The 16,445-nt window shown below is 40.9% G+C and overlaps 1 protein-coding gene across 1 annotated transcript in view; it reads left to right on the top strand.

Moving 5' to 3' along the window:
- The window catches only part of STK4 (serine/threonine kinase 4), a 44,466-nt gene that overhangs the window by 3,177 nt on the left and 24,844 nt on the right, over positions 1 to 16,445 (top strand). Inside the window, exons 3-9 of the mRNA XM_056507380.1 lie at positions 304 to 432; positions 2,248 to 2,362; positions 2,885 to 3,049; positions 3,444 to 3,611; positions 4,172 to 4,309; positions 4,909 to 5,037; positions 6,698 to 6,890. Of these exons, the coding sequence (XP_056363355.1) occupies positions 304 to 432; positions 2,248 to 2,362; positions 2,885 to 3,049; positions 3,444 to 3,611; positions 4,172 to 4,309; positions 4,909 to 5,037; positions 6,698 to 6,890 (1,037 nt within the window). The remainder of the gene's footprint in view (positions 1 to 303; positions 433 to 2,247; positions 2,363 to 2,884; positions 3,050 to 3,443; positions 3,612 to 4,171; positions 4,310 to 4,908; positions 5,038 to 6,697; positions 6,891 to 16,445) is intronic.

Here is a 16,445-nt window from a genome sequence, read left to right on the forward strand (position 1 = left end):
GGCCAGAGTTGTAGTTCTTACTGATGCTCAGCTTGTACTCTGTGCTGAAAGAAGAGAATTTTAGTTGTTGAATTTGTGCAAAAGGCCATTCCAAAGCTATGGTCAGTGTAATGATGGTGTGCTCTTTCCTCACTGTCTCAGTGCGCTGAAGTTAGTGGACTGATTATTTACATTAAAATACAAAATATTTTTAATAAAAGGATAGTTAATGTTTTACCTGATGGTTACACTTGCAAAAAGCAAAGACATGACATTTGCATTTTGTTACTATTTTCAGTATTTGTTTAATGTTTTCTTTTCTAGTTCTTATGGCAGCGTGTTCAAAGCCATCCATAAAGAAACAGGGCAAGTTGTTGCAATTAAACAAGTTCCTGTGGAATCTGACCTGCAAGAGATCATAAAGGAAATATCCATAATGCAGCAATGTGACAGGTAAGTGTGCACTGCAAAACCCTTTATTGGGATGCAAGGAAAAATATCACCTGTGACCTGACGTTTAATCAAATAAAAGCTACGATGTTGCCTTAAATGTTTTTTAAAAGGCTGGACTTGTACAATCAAGTTACCTCGTATCAAGTGAGTCACCTTAGCTGACCATTTGGGTAGTGCAAAGGTAAGACAATAGAAATGTGGCTTGCAGCAGGAGGGAGCCCTGAGCTGAGTGGGGAAACCCTGCACTTGCTGCCAGCTCTGCCCCAACACTGGCACTTCTTGGACACTGGGAGCTTGGTTGTGTGCTGAACAGCAGCTCCCATGCCCACAGGGCTGGTGGCTTCCCAGCAAGGCCTAGAAAACTGCTAGAAGGAGGTGTTTTGTTTCTTTTTTCAAGGGCACGTGGGTGAGAGCTACTAATGCATGACTGCTCTTGCATGTGCACAGCCTCAGTGCTGCCACCTGCTCAGGTGGCAGGACTGTCCTTCCTGCTCTGCCTGTGCAGGCTCTGCTGCAGTGCAAGCTCTCTGCTGAGCTGAGCATCCCCAGAATAACCTGCTGGCAGCTCTGTGTGCTGATGGCTGTCCCCGTTCATGCATGTTCTTCTAGGAAAAGTTGCTGCAGTGATTTAGACAGTGAAAAGCTTGTGGGTAGGGAAGACCCTCTCAAAGTCTAAGGCTGAAGGTTTAAAATACACTCATTTCTTCTGGTATTATGAATCTGGCCTTAGGAAACACTACTTTGAAGGACTTCCTGCATGGAAAACCATTTAAAATTAATTACATGAGCAGTATAAAACTGTGGTCCCAGTCACTTACTCTGCTGCATTCCACTCTCGCTGTAGTTAAATGAAGATGACTTAGGGGCAGGCAGCAGGGTGTACCTTGAAAAGAAATTTTTCCTGAAAAATCTTACTGCATAACTTGAAATGCATTACTACTTTCCCTTAAATCAAATATTAGTGTTGTAAGGCCTAAAGTGAGACCTTACAGTTGTGAACGGCAGAGGGAGTTAATCACTGGAGCATCACATTTCCTGTGCAAGCATTAAGGGACACTGTGCAGTATGACTGGCTTGCTAGTTTTAAAGATTTTTCATTAGAAAATGTTCAGCAGAGAATAGATTAAACACACTTAGCTCCATTCCCATCAAATCAGGGACAGTGTTTCTTTTAGTTTCTGCTTTACATTTTCCAGAGGACACATGGTTTTTCTGAACAGTGTACTTTACTAGGTTGTTTGCTTTTTGGGCAGCCAGATACTGAATGAGACAGAGTCTTAGGTTGTACTGACATCCTAAAATATATCCTGGACTAAATTGCAGAGACAAGTAGATTCATGTGGTGGTGAGGGAACATTTGTCTTAATGAACATAGTAGCTATTTTCCAGCAGACTGTGGACTTTATTTAATGTTTCCCTTTGTTTGCAAATGTTCTGCAGCAGCTTACCAAGGATTGCTGTGGCCTATTTCCCATTCCCTTGTCCTGCCCCAGCACTGACCCCTCTGTAACCTGGTTCAGGAAGCTGAACCAGACTGAAGGCTAATCGTTCTGTTTCCGTGGGATTTGTTGGTCAGTTTAGCTCCCTGCAGTGACTTACTGGCAGGTCATATGAGCCCTGCTGTGGGATCAGGCTTGGCAGGACTGGGAAGCCCTGAGCAAAATTTTGGGTGTTCTGGAATTCTTCTGATCTGGGTTTCAGTGACACTTTAGCACTGAATTTCTAAAACATATTTAGGGTTTCTGCAGTGTATTGTGCTTATTCAGTGATGCTGGTTGCTGGTGTTTGACCCTTTTTTTTATCCTTTTTTCCTAGTCCTCATGTGGTGAAATACTACGGCAGCTATTTTAAGAACACAGACCTGTGGATAGTCATGGAATACTGTGGCGCTGGATCTGTGTCTGACATTATTCGGTTACGAAATAAAACTGTAGGTTCTTTCTCTTTTGAATGTATGGATGGGAATGTGGGTGTCCAGCAGCTCATGGAAGCTGTTTAGTTAGGGCATAATTCTTAGCATTCAGTGCCTGACACAACCATTGGCCATAACTTGATATGCAAGTTATTTGTTCCTCTGAAAATGAGAAAACTGATTACATTGAATTTTGGTTATCTGGATGATTTAATTGATAGAGCAGGTTTTGGTGTATTGACTTTCCTGAAAACCCAGATTGATTCCAAGTAGGACCCTACTTCACCTTTTGGTTATTACAGGATAAGAATTACTAGTTGAGGGAGGATTATGGATGTGAAATGTGGCAGTGTGTATATTTATGCTGGTTGTGATCTAATTCTGCTGCATAGTGCTGTAAGTCACTAATTCCCCACTGTATGGAACCTTTAATAAAGGCAGTTAAGTAGCAATTAGTGAATCTCAGTAAAATACAGACCAAAGCACCATAGTGCTGTGTCTCAGCCCTGGTATGTTGGCAGTAACTCTTCCCTTCTTCAGCTCACAGAGGAGGAAATTGCTACAATAGTGCAATCAACACTGAAAGGACTCGAGTACCTGCATTTTATGAGGAAAATACACAGGGACATCAAAGCTGGAAATATATTGCTAAATACAGAGGGACATGCTAAGCTTGCTGATTTTGGAGTGGCAGGACAACTTACAGTGAGTAAAACCAGGGTGGCTGTGTACATTTCAGTTCACCTTTCTAATCTGTGTGTGTGTGTGTGTGATGGGGTTGTGGAGATGGATAAATTGTTCATAGCTGGTTTTCAACACTTTGCATCAACATGAGATGCTAAACCAGCAGCAGATTAGAGTAGATCTTCCTCCATGGAAGCTGTTACAACTAAGTAATGGTTTGCAATAGCATTTGCTGCTTTTTTTGGGATACTTTTAAATTCTGTGAGCACGTTTTAATTGTTCTTTGCAGACTTCCGTATTCTGGTCTTGCTGAGTTGAATAATCTGCATGTGTGCAGGATAATTAGGGTGATAATTCATTAATGACTTTTTGTGGCTAATACTGTTGCCATTGTCTGGATCTTTATCCTTCTCAGGACACCATGGCAAAGCGGAACACAGTCATAGGGACCCCATTTTGGATGGCTCCAGAGGTGATTCAGGAAATTGGGTATAATTGTGTGGCAGACATCTGGTCCCTGGGAATCACTGCAATAGAAATGGCTGAAGGAAAGCCACCCTATGCAGATATTCATCCCATGAGGGTAAGGACTGTGGCCTTAAATACATTGCTATATGGGAAAGGTTTGATATTATAGCTGGCTGAATCACATATCAGCATCCAATCTTGCTTTTAATGTATAGAACAAGTTGTTTTCTGTCAGTTTTGTACTGTTGGTTAAATAAAAAACAGATATTTGTCAAGAAGAATATGCATGGGAATACAAAAAATCACAATCCTCTTCTGTTAAGACATAGCCGATGCTCTGTGTTGGACAGGGAGGATATTTTCAGCTGTGTTATCCAATGTGGGTTTTTTTTTTTTTAATGCAAGCACAAATTTTAAAGACTGGAAAATGTCACATTCACACTTTTGGGGCATATAATGGCTCAGCCAGGTGTGAACACCTAGAGAGAAAAGTCTGTTTTCCTGCTGCTTGATCCCTGTGAGCAGATTTTTGTGTAATATTGGCACAAACTCTTCAGAGGCAGCACCTTGAAATGTCCACTGTTCTTTAGTACCAGCATGTGTTTGGGTGTATTTATGGTGAATTGTTGGTTTTAAGCTTTGTTGTGGAAACCTGAAATACTCTTCTGCTTTCAGGCAATTTTCATGATTCCTACCAATCCACCTCCAACATTCCGGAAACCAGAGCTGTGGTCAGACAATTTCACAGATTTTGTGAAGCAGTGTCTTGTGAAGAGCCCAGAGCAGCGAGCCACTGCAACACAACTGCTGCAGGTCTGCCTTTTCTTAGAAGAACATAAACTCTGGGGGAGGCTTGCCCAGGGTATGCTGTGCTGCTCACTATAGATTTTACTTTTTAATAACTCATTTTAAAAATCTCACACTCAACTTCAACTTTTCAGTTCTTCTCTAAGAATCAATCTGACTTCAACTTCCTTTGTCTTCTCTGGGTTGTTTTTGTTCTGGCTTTCAGAGTTTGTTTTTGGTTTGGTTTGGATTTGTTGTTTTACTTTCCCACGAGTACTAGCCAAGAAACTGTCTCTTAAAACACAAAACAGGGCAGGCTAAATGGAAGTGGTTGCTCAGAGTGTTCCAGGCATGGTTATGGTCTGTGTAATTGGTTCTTGACAGCTAAGCTAAGGAAAGAAGTAAGTAGAGCTGTAGGAGGTGAATGAGCCCAAGGTCTCACATCAGTTGTGCCCTTGGAGCTTGATCTTTTTTGGAGGGGTGGAAAGTCTAACAGAACTGGATTTTATTTTAGTAATGTTTCAAGTTAAACCTTAATATTATTTCAAGTAGGCTATAGTAACAGAGTTTTACTGTTCTATCCTGCTTTGGATGCAGTGCTTATTTGTTTTGAAAATATTTCACAGCATCCATTTGTTAAAAGTGCTAAAGGAGTGTCAATTCTGAGGGACTTGATTAATGAGGCCATGGACATCAAGCTGAAGCGCCAAGAGGCACAGCAGCGTGAGCTCGACCAAGAGGATGAAGAAAATTCAGTGAGTATTTAACAGCACGTGTGGAAAGTCCAAACTCTTGCTCCTTTCAGAAGGCTTAACTGCTTGGGGTTTTGCTTTTGCAATATTTTGTCCAATTGCCAATGGATTTGACTTAGTTCTGGAGTTTTCTGCTTTATGATTGTGTAACTCAATGCTCAAGCTGTGTTTGGGTGGGACAGACAGCATGTGTTGGGTACTGTTCACCTTACAGTGTAGCTTGAGAGCTGAGATTGAGTAGGGCTACAAAGTGCTGTATGCAGAATAGATTCATTTTCCCAGTTGGATTATAATATCTGTGCAGTAGTGAGAATTTTTTCATTGTAGATTCAGGTCTTAGGCTGCTCTCTTCATGTAGAATAATGATATAATCTCTGATGCCCTGTGATATAAGTCTGTTGTGTTTTACTATTGTGCTTTAGAACATCCCTTATAGAAACTTTCTTCTAGACAAGAGCAACCAACGAAAGCCTGAGGTGAGGGCATGGGAAGTGTTTAGGGGTTGCTGTGAATTTCAGTTTGGCTCTTTGTTTCAGTGGTTACAGCATGTGAGTTTGGGAAGCATGTTGAAAGCTGGTTTTTGAACCTCTGCCTGCTTCAGCCTGAATAAATGAAATGGGCAACAAAAGTCATTGTATGCCAGCCCTGCTCAGAGGTGGCCCTTGGGCAGCATGGTCCTGTGCTGAGCACATTGTGCATCTGGTTTTGCAGTCTAGGACTGGATATTTATTCAGTGTGGAAGTAACTTTATTGGTCATGTTGCCATGATGTCAATTCTACGAGTACTGTCCCTACCCTGAGTTTTGTCTTTGCCATCCCCTCTTCGTTTCTGACTGACCTGGGATCGCAATGCTGAGAGGTGGTGTCTGTGTAGTGGTGTTGGGTCTTCTCTGTTGGTCTGTGTGTTTTCCTGAAGCTTCTCTACTTGGTGCTAGCAGGAAAGCTTCCCAAACACTTCCCAAGTGGTGTGAAACTTCTAATGTAGTTCTTTATTAAATGATATGTAGCTAACAGATTTATTACTTCCTATCACCCACTCAACTCCACACAAAATTAATTCTCATGTTAACATCTTGTGTAGTTTTCTCCTCTTTTGCTGCTGGTTTTGAGGTTGGGAATTAAATTTTACAGACACTCTTGACACAACAGGTAAAAAGCTGGGGACACCAGAACATGGAGAGGTGACTTTTCTCTTTCCATGGCATTGAGATGGAGTATTACAGCTTAATGTGCAATACCTGTGTGTTTTCCTCCTAACACTAACACAGATCAGCAAGGCCATGGTCACATAAAGAATGTGAACTTCATCCTGAGAGCAGACCATGAGCACCTCATCTAAGTGAGATGCCTAGAAACTCTCTTGTAAACCTAGAAATGGACGTCTGTTCATGCAGTTGGATAGCTGGTCCACATTTCCAAGAAACCAAATGGATTGTGGAAATCTTGACCCTGTTCTTCATTAAATCCTAGTCACAATAGACACTTAGTGAAGCACACATCACCTGATGAAACTGCCACCTAACATAACTGCCAGGACGTTGTTCTGCCAGAGTTTGGTTTAAAGAGGTTGTGTTTTCCTACAGAATCAGTCTCCGACTTTCCAGACATTGCTCATGGGCCTTCACCACCATCACTAAAATCTGTTTGTGGCATGTTTGAACAGGAGGAGGATGAGACAGACTCAGGTACCATGGTGAGGGCGAGTGGGGATGAAACTGGCACAATCAGAGCTGTGAACACCATGAGTGATGGAGCCAACACCATGATAGAGCACGATGGCACCCTGGAGTCCCAGCTGGGCACCATGGTCATCAACACCGAGGAGGAGGAAGAGGAGGAGGAGGGCACCATGAAAAGTAAGGAAGCATCTCTGACATTTAGAATATTACTTCAATCTTTGTGTGGGCTGTGATGTGTATTCCTAACCTGCTTTGATATTTTTGCTAGATTATTGTGGTTGTAAGGAGCCAAAGCTCTTAGGTCAATGCCCTGTGGCAGTAGAGAAACCTTTCTAGGTCCAGGTTTCAAGCCATGCTTTGTAGTCTTGCACTTGGCATAGCTGAAGTGCACAATTTCCACAAGCTTTTGTGTTAATGAAATAAGATCTGATTCTAGCTAGTAGTTTGGAGATGTTTTCTTATCAGTTCTATTTTGCTGGATTTGTATTTTTCACAGAATGTAGAGGAGGATTGTAACAAGGGGTTAATCACAAAAAGTGTGTTGTTTTAGATGATGACCTGGCTTGTGAAATCAGTAAGTCTGTTTTAGGAGTGATGCATTCAATGAAGATTTTTCCAAACTTTGATAAACATGATTCAGCACATTAAAACCCAGAGGTGTCAGTTCGTGTAGCAGCTTGGGGCAGCAAAGAAAAAGGTCAGTCTAGCAAGGTGGATGGATGCTTAGAGCAGCTAAAATGTCATCCAAAGAAAGTGACATTTCAACTGGATTAAATAAACCTGGTGAAGCTGCAGTTTCTTTACCAACAGACTGCACTGATAGTTTGTCATCATCAGTGTGTACTGTTCCATTTCATGGCTCACAGTATCAGAGGTTTTGCTGTCTGGTGCTCTTGCACTGCCACACTGTGTAAGTAAAGCACCTTTGGAGTTTATCTTCGGTGTTTGGCATGTGCTTATCTTCCCACTATCTTTTTGAGGCTGCAGTGCTTGTAACTCATAAGCACCCAGTGCTGTCTGTGGTGTTCAGAGGCTTGAGGAGATGCCTTTGATAGAGTCTCTTTAGCAAGGACATGCTGTGGTTTTGAGCAGAATCAGTGATGAGAATGCAGCGATGCCTTTACCACAGGGCAGTCTCTACCCTCCAGAGGGAGCTCCACAACAAGATCTGACACCTCCAGAGCTCCATGACTGGAAAGTGGAATTTTTATTTTAAACCCTCCTTACACTTCAGGCTCCTTGAAGACTCTCTGTTCTTCAGCTGCTGCTGTGTTCCCAGCCAGGTGTGTGGCAGAGGTGCTGCAGAAGGTGTTTGGAGGTCCTGGAGGGGTGGCTGGCACAGGGACCACTCCATGGCAATGGACTTCATACCCTGTGAACCAACTCTGCTGCAGGTTCTGCTGCATTTTGCCTTGCAGATTCTAGCAAATCTGATATTTGTATTTCCGATATCTATACCTTAACACCCTTTTCTCCTCCTCCTTGTGTAGTGTAACTCTGAAATGCTGCCTGCTGCACAGAGCAGTTCTCAGTTTGGTTTGGGAATGCAAGGCAGTGGCACTGAGCAGCTTGCCCTTCATGAGAATTCCCTGCAGCTCCATTTTTTATCTTGCCATTTACATAGTCATAACATTCAGTTAAATGCATTTAGCCCCAGAGCTCATCAGCCTGCTGCAGAACCCTCTGGAGAAAGTGCTTTTTTTGTTATCTTAAATATAAACATAATAATGCTGTATGAGAACAACTGTGTTTTTAGGAGCTTCATTGAATCATATTTTTAAAGGCATCTGTATATTTTTTGGGAGTTTGTGTTATGACTCACAATAGAACCTATTTTTAAGTTAATAAAAAACTTCTCTTTTGTTTTTTACATGGAATTATAGTTTCCCTAGGTGTCCTGGGCTTTTTAACTGCAGGTTTCTGAAGTTGTGTTCTAGCCCTTTTTTCTAATTAAAAAAATAAATCTGTGTCCTAAGTAGTTTTTTGTTTGGTTATATTTATTTTTAATGTAAAAAGTGTGTAAAGTGTTTTATTTCAGTGTTTTATGGATAGGATTGTCTTAGAAATCTCTAGCAAACAACTTCCAATACCTCTGAAAGTGCAAACAACTTCCAGCAGACTTGAAAGTGATTCTTGCATAAATCAATTTTTGACTTCTTAGGCTCAGAGGAATCTTAAATGGCAGTATTTTACGTTGTAGGGGAAGTTTTGTTTTGCAGTCAATTGAGCTGTAATTGTGTTTGCTTAAATTCTTTCATTTGCTTGGCTTTATTCTGGGCACTCAATATAAATAGTCAGGCAGCATTTAAAATGTCACTGTGACGTTCTGTTACACATTCTAAAAGCACTCAAGTGATTGCCTGAGACCGCAGATACTAAATTGTGCTGCGACACATTTTACTTCTAAATCGATTGCTGAAAGATTACTTATGGATTGCAGTTAAACTATTCCAGGAAAACTTTAAATGTAGCTGGAGAACTATAGATGAGCAATGATTTGTAATAACAGACATTTCTGTTGTGCTTGAGAGCTGGAATAACTTTTGAGCTGTTAATATGTCTGGAAATGTCCTTTTTAAATTTTTCTGTGAGAGAATATATAGTGCTAGTAAACAGTGAAGCATTTTTTACTCTTTATGCTTTTACTCTTCCTTTTTCTGCTTTACTTGCTATACTTGTTTAGATAGTGGAATCTTGGCATGAATTTCTCTCTTTGATTTAAAGAGTGGAACATAATTTTATGATAATGTTGCCTTCCTTGAACACTGCATTATGATCAGGTCCAAGTGAAATTGGATCTACTTTGTCTAGTACTATAGTCTGCCTTATTTTCTCTGTTAAAGTACATCTTGTTTGTTTAAGCACCAAATAATTGGTGAATTATATTGGAGAATGCAGAACTGCCAGAAGCAGTGTGAGTTGGGCTGTCTGGTGTTTGGGTTGAGATGAATGAGGAATCTGGAAAGGGGAAGGATTGTGGGTGTGGGGTTTTTGTTCTTGTGGCACACATTCAGTATAGTGTCTGGTGTAGAGGTAGACCAGAAGCTTTAGTAACACTGTTGTCTCTACCTTGATAATGTGATGTACTGGTAAAAATTCTTTAGAGTGCAAATGTTCAAAATAAAAAAAATCCAGGCTTCATTCTTACACAGTTTGAGGTGGCTTGGGTTTTGTTGTGCTTTTACCATGCCCACACTGCTGAGCATGGTTGTGTCATTTTAAAAAATATTTCCCCTTTTGAGGGGGAATTGGGCTTCATTAGCAAATTAAATGAGCTAAGATGCAAACTTGGCAATTTCCTATTTGAGAAATGATTCAGAGTAGGCTTGTCATCTTGGTGGCTGTGTGAGACATCCAGTGGGTCACACTTAAACCTAAGCCAGAGAAATGTTTCTGCCAAGACTCAGGAAACATTTTTTCCCCATGAATTAACCTGAGATTTTTCTCATAAAGCAATGACTGCAAAACCTGCAGTCTGAGCTGCAGAATGAGAATGGGTGGCAGGTGGATTATGTGATTGCATTAATATTGTAATTGAGTAAAGTATTAGTGGTGTATAGCTGAGGTAGCCATAGATGGTAATATCTTTAGTTGTCCAGAAAAGTGCAGTGACACGTTATCCAGATTGCTCATGGAGAATAACTCCACATCTTGTCAGGATTTACATCATGTGTGCATCAAAGATACTGGCCAACGGTTCTTGTTTTGCCTCTGGTTTTCTCCATGAACAATAATAGCTCTTTGCAGCAGCTTCCCACTACTTAGTGTTATTAATGTCCAGTGGTGCAGTTCTGTGTTTAAAGCAAATTGTTCCATTTAGTCATAATTGAACCATAAAACACTTCCAGCATTATGCATTTAAATAACATGCTGCTTATACAAACTCCTGCATTGATTAAATTGTTCTCAAACTGTAAGAATCATCCTACTGCCACTCTTGGGATGTGGAGAATACAAATCTGCACAGAGAAATGCTCCTGTTGCTTTTTGACTTTTAATAGCAGCCATGCTGGCAAGCTTGACATAGGCAGTGGCCAACAAAATTTGCTTAAGAATATTAAGCTGTGTGAACATGCAGACAGCGTTTCTGAGGGATAGGAGATGTTGTTTGTGCTGCCATTTTGTTGTGGGGTTTTTGCTGTGTGTTTTGTTTTTCTTTTTGAACATTGGCCCTAGTAATTGAAATGATGGCTCTGTGCAGGCCAGAGAATGAAGAGAAGTTAAATCTAGGATCTAAGGGGAAAGGCTTGTCTACCTTTGGTTGCCCAGCATATTTGACAAAGCTTCATTGACAAGACCAAGTTAACTATCTGTTTGTCTTTTCAGAGATACTGAAATTGGAGAAAGAGTGTATGTGTTTAACAGCGCTATTTTTGCTGGTTTTAGAAGTTTGTAATTGAGTATTCCTGTATTTAGTAGGGTGGGGGATAGAAAGTAGGTTTGGGTTTTTTTTTTCTCACAGAAGCATTCTTCTTGGAAAAGATGGGAGGTCCTGAGATGGTAAAGATGGGAGAGTCCTGAGCGCTGTACAGGAGGCAGTGTGCTTAGGAGACTCAGCCAAGGGACAGAATAATAGTAAATCACTTAGTAAGTACATCTCTGTCCCATGAACATTTTTGCATTTGCACATACAGGCAGACTGGAGCCTACCTGTCTCTTCTAAGAATAAACTCCCCACTGGATCAAAATAAATCCTGGAGAAAGCCTTACTCCTAAGCAGGAATAAGAAAAAGTGTAAACTCTTAAATTCTTTCATTGCAGAAGTTCAAAACCAAATTTGTTTCTACCAGCAGATTTTCCAGCTTCAGGGGAAAAGAAATGTTCATTGCAATGTTGTTTTCTGCTCTCTCTAGATAAGCAAATGAGTTTCTGGCTAATGAATAGAAAGGGAGTGAGGAAGTGCTTACTTGGTTCTGTGCCATCTGGGGAGCCTGAGCTGTCACCCACAGGTGCTGGATGTGAAGACGGCATCCCTGCTGATGAGTTTGTTTCTCATTAAGATTTATGAGGAGCTGAGCCAGAGGATGCAGAGTAGGAAATGTTCACTTCTTTCTCAATGCACCTTCACATCTCGCTGCCTGCCACGTGCTGTGGCTGCTGGACTCAATTAGCAATTCAGGCTAATGAGGTGAAAGACATGAGGTGGCCACTGAAAATCTGTGATGGAGGAAAAAAGCTGCTCTATATTTATACTCATGTCTGAGATTTAAAGCAGAGCAGATATAAAAGGAGGAAACCTGGCCTTAAGCACCCTCAATTACTGTGAGGATTTCCTCCCCTATTTTTGGAAGGGCTCTCACTGTAGATGTTACAGCTTTGGGTGAGTGTTAGTGCTCTTCTCCTTAGATGTCTTTCACACCTTATTCATTAAGAGATTTGGGTTGATTTTTATGTTCATTTAGGAGTTTCTTATTAATAGCAGAACCTGTTGGGAGTGTTTTGGTTTGATTTAATTTAAGATAGGCCATAATTATGGGGAGACTTGTCCTCATAAAGAGATAAAAAGTGTTACGTGTTCTGCTTTTAATATGAGAAAATTTCAGCTCCTCTTGCCATGGGATGAGCTTATTAACAATGGAGCAATTTTTGCTCTAGTTGAGTAATTTGACATCTCTCTGCTCTGCTGCTTAAAACGACTCAGTCCCTTCAGACTGCACAAATTATGCTGTCCAGCTGCTAAAGTTCATCTGTGATCTCCAAAAAATAGCCCAAAGCAAAGAAAACTGCAGTTCCATTTGAAATTTTATATTAATGAAGTGTTGCTTACACATGATGATCAGGCACTTCTTTGTGCATCCTAAGTATGTATTTTCAGTCTTAAAGCTACATAATTAAATATAAAGCAGTAGCTTACTGAGACTAATGAGGACTAAGGCTTAGTAGAGATTGTAGACTCTGAATTTTTGACAAATACACATACATGTACCAAGGATCACAGTTTAGTTCCAAATCACTCATGTAGTAATTGATCATTGTTGCTGATTCATGTCAGCTTCATTGTAAATTAATTTGTAGCATTATCTCCTGACTGTTCTGCAGCTCCAATTTTTGTGATATAGGGAGGAAATCTAATCATTGTGACATCAAGAACAGCTATTTAAGTATTAACTAGATAAACTGCCTTGAGTACAGTGCACACAAAATGTGTTCTTGAGGTTTTCTTACTCTCCCTCTCATGACAAGCTTTGTAACTCCAGAATATTCACCCTAGGTAGACCTTAGCAATCCCTTTCAAGAGGAAAGAATAATAAAACAACGATTCTTCTGATGTCAAGTTTGAGTAGAGAAGAATAATTTTAGAGAAAAGCAAAAATTTTAGTTTCATTGCTCAGCAAGCTTCTTCAGATAGATAGAAGGTCTTTGTAAATCTCCCTTTCTTTTTGAAAGCATCCTTTGAAGCTTGTAAGCTTCTGAAAATTTTCAATTGTGAGAGCTAATTTGACAAAATCAACGAAATGAGTCTTGATTTCTGGGACTAGATGATGGCAAATGATCTGATTTCATGGATATTCTTTACTGCTGGGAATGAAAAGTAAATCTCTTGCTGGTTTGATTGACTGGGCTGTTTCTTCTTTATCATTCTGCTTTCTCTGCAGCATCATATGGAAATGCAGATGACTTGGAGGCTCTCCATACCTTCTTTGTCATCTTTTGCTTCTTGTGAGGTGATTTTTATGCTGCAGTCAGCCCCTAAGACTGACCTATTCCATTCCCTCAACTATTCAGACAGGTGACATTTTTTGGAAAGGAGTGGATTGTTGTTCTGTTTTTGCCTTACAAGTTGCCCTTGCTGTAGCCTGGCAGAGGAGAGGATCCAGTGCTGGCTTCTTAAGAGCCCTGCCTGTACCTGTCAGTTGTCTTTTGGCTTTTCTGGGCTCTTTGAGCTTGCAGAGGGACTGTCACACTGTTTTCACACTGCCACGTGCAGCTGGACATTGCTTTCCAGTTCTGAAGGGTAATACAGAAATCGAAGTTTACAGGGACATTTGTTGTGCACAACTTAAAGCATTCTCTACCTTTGGACCCCCTAGTTTCACACCTTTTTCTGTTCTCACACACAACAGTACTGATGTTCTTATACTTTTTAAACATGACTGTAAAACTAGGCAACACCTGTGAGTTTTCCATGGAGATTTTCTGCTCTTCACAGGATGCAGTCTGAGCTCTGAGCAGTGCTCCCTGCTCTGCACAGCCACTCTGAACCTGCAATTCTGCAGTCAGCTGGACCAGGCCCAGCAGAGCTGTGGTGTTCCATTTGTGTAATTAATATAGCTCCTCAAAGATGACTGCATATCTAAATGATAGACCTTTAATGGCTCCAGGGAGCTCTCATGGCTCATCCTTATGAGCAACTCTTTAGATTCCAAAATAGATGCAACAATGAAGCCTTTCTTGTCACTGTGGGGTGACCTTCTCATAAAAGGCTCTTCTCCACCACAGTTGTGATCTCACTTTCTGTCAAATGTTCATATTTTAGCCTAACCATATAAAATTAGGAAGTTAAATGCTTTTTGGCACAGACACATTTGGTGCGGTGTCATCTTTCAGCAGCATCTGCTTCTGCAAATAGCAGTGATTGATTTTTGTCTTTGGCTGCCTGTTATCAAAATTTTAAAGATACAGTGGTGTGACTCTTGTGTTGAATTAATAGCAGGTCATCTTTGGAAAGATGACACTGCTGTTAAGTGCTAAGATTGGCGAAAAGAAATTCAGTCGTGCTGGGATGATAATTGATTTGGTATAATGTCTTTCTGTCTCTTTGAGTGTTTCTGTCCATCTTGCTGCATCCACACCCCTACAGAGATCACAGCAGCAACTAAAATTCCAGATATCTTAGATCTGCATCACAGCTATTTCTCCTTTTATATTGCCATCTTTTTTCCCCCCCATTTTTTGTCAGTTAGCAATCTCTGCACTAAGCAGCACTAAGATGCAGTGTTACGTGTTGACGTGTGGAAATGTACTAAAATTGGTGACTAAATGTACTTAAATTGGTGACTAAATATTGCTTGTGTTTGCAAGACCTGAGGTGCCTGCAGAGGGAGAGGTGTCTGATGTTGGGTGTGAAGAGTGTCACAAGAGCACTTGGGTGGGCAGGGAGCTGTGGTGCTCATCACTCTGATTCCCTGTGTGCAGTGGTCCCTCCCATAGGACAAGTGCAATGTCACATCTGGTCACATCTTCTTGCAAGGTCACTCCAGTCCCATTCTGTTGCACAACCATCCCTGCTGTGAAACTTTCTTCCTTTTGTTCAGCTGAGGTACCCTTTGCAGCATTACATTTCCCCTCATCCTCTCACTGGAAGAGTGAGGAGAACACACAGAAAGTTCATTGCTCTGCACTTCTGGAGAGCAGATTTTGGCCTTTTCAGGAACAAGCTTGGTAGAGTATCATGGAATAAAGTTGTGGAGATAAAAGGGGCCCAAAAGCTGGTTCATATCCAAGGCTAACTTCTTCCAAGCTCAGGAGCAATGCATCCTGATAATGGGGAAGTTGGGCAAAAATGCCTTGAGGATAAACAAGGATCTCCTGGACAAACTCAGCCACAAAAAGGAAACCTACAGAGGGTGGAAGCAAGGACAGTTAGCCTGGGAGAAATACACAGATTGTCTGAGCAGCCAGCAATCAGGTTAGGAAAGCTAAAACCCTGATAGAATTAAATATTACCAGGGACATCAAGAGCAGCAAGAAAATCTTCTATAGGTACATAAATTTCCCTTTTCTTCTTTTTATCACTGACTGCACTGAGCTGTGTGGTGCAGTTGACATGCTGGAGGGAAGGGATGCCATCCAGGGGAACCTGGGCAGGTGGGACTCTGCGCATCTCTTCTGCCAGGTGCAAATATGCAGATCTTGGTAAAACACAAGATGTGAGCAAATGAGTGTCATTATTTTAACTGACACTCTGGATTTAGCTCTGTTTTGAGTGAACAGTTTTTTAGAAAGTAAATAGAAAAGAACTGAATAAGCCAATGTCGCTGGAGTGAAACATTTGCTTTCATAGTCTCCTCTGCTGCAAACAGTAATCTTCAAAACAGAGCACAAACATGATTTATATTTTCTCTTTTTTTCTCCCTAGGAAGTCTGAATTACCAAGACCCAGGCTGGCTGTCAGTGAGCTGTGTACAGATTAGCCTGGCTAGTTAAGAATTCCTCTCTTTCTATGAAATTAGTTGGTGTTAAACATTGCCATGATTGTCCATAATAACTTACCTCCTGCTTCAAGCAGGCTAAGCTGCAGCAGAGTACAAGGGGTGTGTTTACTTCATTCTAAATAAATGTTTTATCACTCAGCAGTAATTGGATTGTGATTGTATTTCAGTAATTATTCCCAACAGCAGATCTGCTCTCCACTTCACAGACGTGTTCCCTGCCTGACCTTCATGCTGCTGGTCTGAAGGTGTCTTTCTTGATCTAATTATGTATGATTAGTTTTTTTAGTTTTGGTTTTTAAAAAAGGGGAACTACTGCCAGGGGTATAATAAATTGTCTTTGCTCCAGTTGTCATGTTGAAAAAGTATCAGCACTTCAGTTCATGCTTGAGCTTTTAGCTGGCCCTGGAGAGGCAGAACGATGCAGGGCTTTTTCAAAATGCATCATGACATTTAGGGCTGTGCAGAACCACATTTCTCTCAGTATCATAACCCAAATATCCTGCCAAGATTTCTCATACTTTGTAGAAATTTGTTCTGTATTTAACATGTCTACAGACAGATAATTTCCTAGAGTATC

This window comes from Oenanthe melanoleuca, chromosome 20 (genome assembly GCF_029582105.1).
Source record: "Oenanthe melanoleuca isolate GR-GAL-2019-014 chromosome 20, OMel1.0, whole genome shotgun sequence".
Classification (NCBI taxonomy): Eukaryota; Metazoa; Chordata; class Aves; order Passeriformes; family Muscicapidae; genus Oenanthe; species Oenanthe melanoleuca.